At 33.2% G+C, this 8,982-nt stretch overlaps 1 protein-coding gene across 4 annotated transcripts in view; it reads right to left on the bottom strand.

Annotated features, from left to right (window-relative positions):
* The window catches only part of Diaph2 (diaphanous related formin 2), a 678,308-nt gene that overhangs the window by 473,803 nt on the left and 195,523 nt on the right, over window positions 1-8,982 (bottom strand). For all 4 annotated transcript variants that reach the window (XM_021152792.2, XM_021152793.2, XM_029473659.1 and 1 more), the window contains 3 exons: window positions 7,018-7,122; window positions 2,068-2,385; window positions 1,083-1,197 (listed from right to left, as the gene is read on the bottom strand). In XM_021152792.2, coding sequence (XP_021008451.1) covers window positions 1,083-1,197; window positions 2,068-2,385; window positions 7,018-7,122 — 538 coding nt within the window. The remainder of the gene's footprint in view (window positions 1-1,082; window positions 1,198-2,067; window positions 2,386-7,017; window positions 7,123-8,982) is intronic.

Genomic DNA, 8,982 nt, shown 5'->3' with positions numbered 1-8,982 from the left:
AAAAAAAAAAATAAATAAATAAATAAATAAATAAAATAAAATAAAATAAAATAAAAAATAAAAAAGAAATCTGTTTATGTTTCCTATACACATCTTAAAACAAACAACTCTGTGGATACTTTGTTATAGGCATGGATAAGTGGTACTGAAGGAGAAATTTTAAATTGGAAGTGGATGACAGCAAATAAGAAAGAAGTAAAAAAATAAAAATTGTTTAAATTTCATAGTTCTTCTGAACACTATAATCGCCACAGATCTCCCCACTCTATTTGCCATTCTCTTTCTCCAAACTGAAGTCATAATGAATCAGATGAATGGCAAAGATAGTCACTTTAAAAAAAAAACACAAAACTACAGAATATTCCCCATTATTCGTTGTAAAGGCTGATTTACACAATGTAATGTCTACATTTGACTCAATGATCATTTCTGCAATAACTACTAAAATCACTATGGTAAAATAAAAAACAAAAGACCACAATGACTCATTGTGAGACTTACATATTAATTGAACTACATGTGTGTAATACTGAAAATATTATAAGATCTTAAAGAAGTAATTCTATTGTCAAGTCTACAACCAAATTTTCTAAGGGTCATAATTGGACCTTAATTGAGAACATATGCTTATAAGGAAAACTAGGAAATTTCCAGAAAAATAAGGTTGATATATAATACACGATTTAAAATAAAGTTTAACTGCTACCACACCAGTCTTAGTCCAATATCATTCATATAGTTCAGAGGAAATAATGTTCCATGATGCAAATTTGTGTTACATGGGAAATCTACAAATTAATCTCCTGTTGCTCAGAAAAATGGCAATTTAATTAGATATACCATAAATATTAAATAATGGTAAAATTTATACTTTATGTTAAATAATATTTATGCAAAATAAAATTCAAATAAGAGCTTTTTGGTTATAGGTAAAACTGTAGCTAAAACATGAATTTATTTATGTTTGACCCTGTTTCCTGTGAGAAAACAATGCATTCATACTTCCTTAGCACATTTTACTAGAGAAATGAATTCCAATATAACAGGCACAAGAATTTATAATGTTTAAAAATAAAAGGTACCTTTCATCTGGGAAGGAAATGTCAAGGCCAGTTTTGCAAATAGATCTGGATTCTCATACTTCTCTTCTTTAAGTTTTAGCCAAACACAGTTTTCGGATAATTCTTTAGGCTCAATCTAACACAAAAACAACACTGATAAGGTTTTGTGTTCTGACTTTCTATTTAATTTTTCAACCACTTACTTGCCTTTGTTCATCTCTCTACTAAATCAATTTCAAATATATAAAATTACACATATAAATTTTCAGAGGAACACTTACAATTCTGTTGCTATACAGAAAAGCTACCCAACAGCAATGAGAAAAGTACATATGAAAATGTCTACTGAAAAGACCCTCAACATACTATAGTATATCTCTTCAACTTGTGTGTGTGTGCATATATATATATATATATATATATGCACAAACAAATGTATATATATACATATGTGTATATATGTATATATATTACTTTTAAACCTAGCTTTTTTAAACATATAACAAGTATTAAATTTTATTTTAAATTGAACACATGTACAATAAATTCATTGCTTCCATTTACCCTTCCCCAAACTGTCTTATCCACCCATTTATTTGGGTCCCTTCCTTTCCACAATATTAAAGTATAAAATTAAAGGAATAAAACCCTTAACATTCTGAAGAACAAAAATACCAAAGACAACCTGATATTAACAAACAATTGTAATGAGAAATTGACAGTACTTAATATTTGCAATGATAAACCTGTGATGTTTTCATTTCATCATATATTTCAAATACTTTTCAATAAGATTTTCCATTGTCTCTAGTACAATGTCAACATATTTGGTAAGTTATCTAGGTCACACATTTCAAGGTGAACATAAGGTGGTAAGCCCACATGAAAAAGTAATAATGTCAGTAATCAGTGTCTTTACACTGCCTGATACTGACGCACAGCAACCCATTTCTCACACATTGTCAATCATGGAAAAAGCAAAAAGGGCCCTGGAGTTCTATCTTACCTTGGACCAGTTGATTCTTTTCATAGGTATGTCGGGCTTATATAATTTTTTCTGCTTCATTCCATATGGTAGCTCAATTGGTCCTGATAGGAGAGGAAAAACTCCTCCAGGGGGTGGTGGTGGAGGAGGTACTCCAGACAAAGGTGGTGGCGGTGGTGGTGGAATACCAGGCATCCCAGGTAATGGTGGAGGAGGAGGAGGAACAACTCCTGGAAGTGGAGGTGGTGGAGGAGGAGGAGGTGGTGGTGGTGGTGGGCATGGTCCTGCACCTGGTAGTGGAGGTGGTGGAGGTGGACCTGGAATTGCAGATGGAACTCCCTGAAACAGAAACAAATTTAATGCTCATTAGAAAATATAATACAAAATATACATATACTTTAGCTGTTCCAGTTTTAAGCTTGTATTTCTTTTTTTTTTTTAGCTTTCCAGATTATCCAGTTTATCGGAACCTATAATTAACATATTTTGACATACACTGTACAATTCAGATAATGACTATTTCTACTAATATAGTAAGAGAAGGAAAGTAGGCAGCTTCTACAATTTTGGGGGAAAAGTCTAACATAATAAAACAATACATTTTACTATAAATACAGCCAAAAAGTATAGTATATGGCATGGAATTGTTAGCCTAGATGATTAAAGTTTGAATAAAGTATGACAAGGTCATGGATTAAATCCCTTGGGTGTCAATTAGTCTTATAGAAAGCATTTCACACTACTACTAATTTAGCTGTCTTCAAATACTAATGATTAATCCTCAGTATCATCATTTGCATACCCATATAATCATATCAACATCTTACATCTATCATTCCTTTTTGTCCTTATTATAACCTAGTAATGTAAATAGGACATTTGATGCCATCTTTACCTCAATGCTTATGATGACGAAAAAAATGCAAAAAAAAAAAAACTTAAAACAAAGGCTGAGAATGTAGCTTATTTACTAGAGTTCTTGCATCACATAGGGAAGCCTTAGGTTGATCCTCAGCCCAATAAACAAATAAACAAACACAAGCAAATGGATGGGCAGACTGACAGATGGACAAACAGATAATCAAAGATACCACAGACAGACAGACAGATTATCAAAGATAGCACATTGTAAAACAAGAGGATTTCAAATGAGGCCATCCTCTGCTACATATGTAGGTCGAGCCATGATCCATCCATGTATACTCTTTGGTTGGTGGGTTAGTCCTTGGGAGCTCGGGGGGGGGGGGAGTCCATTATTTGAGTTTGGTATTGGTCCTATGGGGTTCCAGTCCCCTTCGGCTCCTCAGTCCCGCCAGTGTGTGGGGGGAAGGCACAGTCTTAGAGACAAAGGGGAGGGGAGGTTCAATAGAGGGTTTGCAGAGGGGAAACAAGGGAAGAGGGGCAACATTTGAAATGTAATAAGTAAAATAACTAATAAAAAAGAAAAAAATAACAGAAGATACGATGGAAAGATATGAATTCTCCCTGAAGCTGTGTGTTGCCAACTTTAAGTAGGCTTGTATAGAAGTATAAATATAGTTAATACTGGTGAAGATGTTGTAGGATCTTAACTGCTAAATCCAAATTCTGATTGGATTTTATTGTTTTTTATTTAATCAAAAGACAAAATGAAATTTTGGAAAAGCAAAGCAAAAACAAACAAAACAAAACAAAACAAAAATGAGGATTTATATTTGAATGTGGTTCTCTTCCTGCTCTACTCTCCTAATGAAAGTATCATTTACCATGAGAATTAATTCATACACATGGTTCATAAGTGGAGAATAACTTCTTTTAACTGTCAGAAAGTAACTTCAGGTTTGTTCTCTAATGATAATTGATTACAAGAAGATGACACTACATCCCACATTATTTTAAGGATTAAATAAACGGTAAAACATCACTGATCACAGTGGTTACCTTTACAAAATGAGCATGGAAATATTTCAAAGAAACTAGTACCAATTAGCAGACTTTTTTTAAATCAAAATATTAGATTTCGTTAATTGAAATTTCATGGAATGGTGAATAATTCTTTTAGCAGAAAGAAGTCCTTTTATCTTGGCTAATATAAAATTTCTACTAGGATAATTTCCTGCCCCAGTTAAATTATGAAGTAACTTTTAGAATAAAAAATATTAACGAAAATTTGGATAAACAATTTAAATAACAATTTTATTTATAAATATGCTTTAAACTTTTCTTTTAAACTTAGATATGATTGCAGAAATATATCCTTTACAATGTTAACAAGAAGTGAACAAATTTTATTCATATGTATATTCATGCTTATATGTTTACATATATAAATACATGTACATATATCTGTATACTCAAAAATGGTTTGCCATTCCTGTAATGAAATCCTCTTTAGAAATCCAGAGGAATTGCACCAACAAGACTGATTTTTACTCTTATGTAAGATTAATGACATTATTAGAAAAATTCAATCTTAGAAAATATGTACTTTTTTGACAAGTATTTTGGAAAATAAAGTTTATTTTGAATACTTGTGATGTACAATCTATGTTTCTTCTTTTCACTAAAAAATTAATGCAGAAGGGAAATGTAAATAGTCAATAAACATGTTAAACTGCAGTCAATATTTTTCCTCTATTAGATATAAGTCATTTGTAAAATCACAACCACAAATTCCTTTAAGCCATAAAGGCTTGAGGTATAGATTAGAAGTACTGCTCACCGTATAAATGGACCTAAAAATTGTACAAGTGCATAGGGTTTTAACTCAAGTAAATATTTACAAGTTTGAAGCCACTCGGTATCAATTCATATCAGTCACTTCTTCATTTAATAATTACAAGTCAAACAATCAGATCGGAATTTAATGCAGCACAGCAGTTGCTACAGCTTGTTAGGGCATGACAGCACAATCTGGTCTACACAGAGAGTTTCACATCAGCCTTCACTGAAGAGTGAGAGGGTGTCGCAAGAAAAAATAAGAAAAGGAAGAAGAAGAAGAGGAAGAGGGAGAGGAAGAGAGGGAGGAGAAAGAAGAAGAAACAAAGAAAAGCTTCATCAAGATGAGTGTTAGCAGAAGGTGGCTTTTCAGACACATTCAGAAGAAAAAAAAAAAAAAAAAAAAAAATAGAAGGTACTGTACTCAGGCAAGAAAGGTAATATATCCCTTTAATACTAGCACTCAGAAGACAGATGCAGATGGCTTTCTGTGAATCCAAGGTCAGCATGGACTACACACAGAGTTTCAGGCTAAACAGGGCTACAAATGGAGTCCCTGTCTCAAAAATAAAAATGAAAACAAGAAAAGATATTGTGGCCAAATGAGTCAGGGAAGGACATGAACAACAGGGTTTCTTCATTGTAGGATATCTCACACTATTTAATAGGATACGACGTTTTGCGAATCTCCGAGTACTTATGTTAGTAGACTATGGAACACTTTGTGAAAATTATTAAAATATTTATAAGCATTATGTGATAAAGTTGGCAGAATGAAAAGTATAGAGCCAGTAAGCTCCAGATCTAATAGAAGGAAAGGAGATTTGACAAGAGCAGAGTTAAGAGAGTAGTCAGAGGCTAGGCTGCAATGGGAGTAAAATGGAAAGCAGCCCCTGCCAGGAGGCTTTAATATTTCTGATAAGGAAGTTTCAGTTAATCCCAGATGCAACAGGCAAGCACTGCACACAATAAATTCGTCAGTAATAATAATTGGAACAATGTTCTATGAGGATTCATTCTCCATTGGCATAAAACATGAACTTGAGGAGGAAAAACTATAGGCAGGAAGACAAATAGGAGACAATTAAAATAGCTTGGGCAAAATGTGATGGAAGTAGACAAGAAAGGAGTGTGGTTTGATGAAGAGGTGAAAAAGTCCCTGGGAGAATTTAAATAAAACAGGAACTAACATCCTTTGTCAGGAAAAGGTCAAGCAAATAAAAAATCAAACTTTCGTGTTAAGAAAATAGTGGTAAATTTTAAAACAAATAAAAATGGAGACTGAGCTGGTTTAAGAAAATAGAAAAGATCAAAAACATTGAGTTTGATTTCAATACAAAAGACTTGCCTATGGGGACAGCTACAAATGTAAGATAGACTCAAAAGCCTTGACACCTACTAAAAGGTGATGTATGAACAAATGAAACTGAGTGGGACATTTGTGCAAAGAAATGCAAAGCAGAGAAAACTGCCAAGGGCAGAGAGAACACAGAGATATCTCGCCATTGGGGAATGAGAAAATAAGAGAAATCTAGTTCTCAAACAGCAGTAGCATAATACTGGAAGGAAAAACAAAGACTTAAATGGTAAACATAAATGATATATGGGCTGTGGGTAACAAAGGGTACCACCGTGGGTACTTTGTAGCTTACCAGGGACTTTGAAAGTAATTCCTCAGTATAATATTAGAAGGAGTTGTAGTCAATCAACCACTACCTCCTAGACATTAAGTATTTAAAGGCACCTTCTAAAGTTCATATTATTCTTTTAAGCCACAACATTTGTTGAGGTTATACGTAGTTCTAAAGTGTAGACACCTTAATTAAGAGATATTTTTGAATGTATGCAAAGAAATGTAGCTAGAAATAAAGTGTCTACATTCTGAATTGAAGATAGTCTTGATTTAAAGATCTCAAGAAGCCTTTTGGATAATTAAAATTCATGAGCATTTCTATATTCTTTTTGAAAGAAAATACTATGCACACAATTTTTCACATCATCATGAAAATTTCATGTCACAAACAGTTTGGCTTGTATAATGCATTCTGGTAAAAATATTCAGGGCAGTTTGAGCAAATGAAGCCTTATTTATTTCCAAACATTAAGATGATTTACTGTCCTGGAAAAATCAAATCTGTACTTATTTCAGCTAAAATGTGAATCTGTGAACAGCAACCTGAAGGTCTGCTTCTGATCACATTTTTCCTTCTGACTAACAAGATAATTTTCTATCACCAAATTCATTGTGACGTCAAGTCGACATTGTTTCCTTACCTGTCCTCGAAGTTGCTGGATTTCTGTTTCCAGTTCTTTGATTTTTTCATCTCTTTTTTGAAGCTCTGCTTGAGCTTCCTGACGAGCTGTGAATTCTTCATCGAACTGCAATGACCAACATGAATGCATGATTACTCATATGTGTTTGAGAAAGATTTAAACATGATGAACTAAATATGTGGAACAGTTTTTGCTTTGGTGAATTCAGAGAGTTACAAAGAAAGATATTTAATTATTCTTCTGACAAGTATTCACACAGTATAATTCTCCGTTGTTTTTTTTTTTTTAATAAAAGGAAAAAATTGATGGACTATGAAATCACTCTTCAGGTGTAATAGAAAATAGCTTGTTATAGGAAATTCATTTGTAGAATAAATAATGTGTATTAAAGATTTGCCACCATTCTTTTAAGTTTAGTTAGAAAGTGAAATTTTTAAAAAATGGAATGTATTTATGACTTCTAAACATATTTAGTCTTTAAAAAGATTGGGTTTTCACAATGATAAGAAGTATCTATATTAACAAGAATTACACTGAGAGATTACTGCTGCCAAAGCTTCATTGCCTAGCATCCAAAAAGTAGTACTTCAAAATATCTGACAATACAATGTTATACACTGAAGTTTTATTCTATATCAGATGGTTAACAAGAACAACACAAGACAGGAAAATGAGGTGAATAAAGATGGTTCTGAAGGTAGAAGTGGAGGGGTGTACTGGCTGGTTTTGTGTGTCAACTTGACACAGGCTGGAGTTATCACAGAGAAAGGAGCCTCCTCGTGCATACATGGATATATACATACATATAGATATGTACATGAGAAAACAGAGATGGAAAAAATGAGAGGTGAAAATATGGGGTACTAAAGACCTCAACTCTACAAAAGGTGTATGTACATTCACTGCGCTATATCCTAGCTCTTAACTAATTTCCAAAACAACAATAAATACTTGCGGAGAAAGATCTACAGATCCTTCAGTGATCTTCTATTCCTACTTCACCGAGAAGATGGAGCTCATAGACAGGCATAATAATGCATACCTATAACCCTCACACCCAGGAAGTAGAGACAGTAGGATTGATGCAAGTTCGAAGCCAGCCTGGACTATCAAGTGAGTTCTAGGCCAAGAAGGGGGACACAATATAACGCTGTCTCCAAAATCAAAACAAATGAACAACAACATAAAAATACCAGAATGAAAAAGACAGAATTTCTTCGATATGATTTTATTCAATCAATATGATTTCCCTAAGTGGATAACCATAATTCTTTTCTAAAAGTTAGTTTCTCCTATAGTGATTTTCAAATATACTATCTGCACAAGCACACATTTTTCTGCTTTAAATTTAATATTATGTTAAATGTAACCATGAAGAATAGAAATGACACAAACCTAATTATGAAGAGAAGAGGTCCTTTTCCACCTTCCTAATCTTAGACTCCCTTTTTAATTATGGAAAGAGCACAATCCAAAGAGAATAAGTGGCTTGCTTACAGTCATAGGGAAATAGTGCTGAGAATGGATCTTATAATCGCAGCCTAATATTTTGGAAAACTAGGCTTATGGAGTGAATATTATCAAAGCATATTACAAAAAATATCAAAAATCTAAAGACATAGTGAAAAAACCTATTTTATGTTTAAGGTAATGCAAAAGGCAACTAGGTCAATGCCACATATCCACTCTAAATATTGGCAATTAAAGTTGTAAGCAATTATCACCATATTTCCCTATGATTTCAAGATAACTTGTGTTATTACAGGAAATATGAAGATAGGTCATCACAATATGCTCCAATTTTACACTCTAGCCAAATTTAAGGAGATTCTAAGTCACTCAATGGAAATTTAAGACATTTCATTTAAGCTGGGCGTGGTGGCGCACGCCTTTAATCCCAGCACTCGGGAGGCAGAGGCAGGCGGATTTCTGAGTTCGAGGCCAGCCTGGTCTACAAAGTGAGTT

Source organism: Mus caroli, chromosome X, assembly GCF_900094665.2.
Source record: "Mus caroli chromosome X, CAROLI_EIJ_v1.1, whole genome shotgun sequence".
Classification (NCBI taxonomy): domain Eukaryota; kingdom Metazoa; phylum Chordata; class Mammalia; order Rodentia; family Muridae; genus Mus; species Mus caroli.
This window is presented reverse-complemented; position numbering and strand designations above follow the sequence as displayed.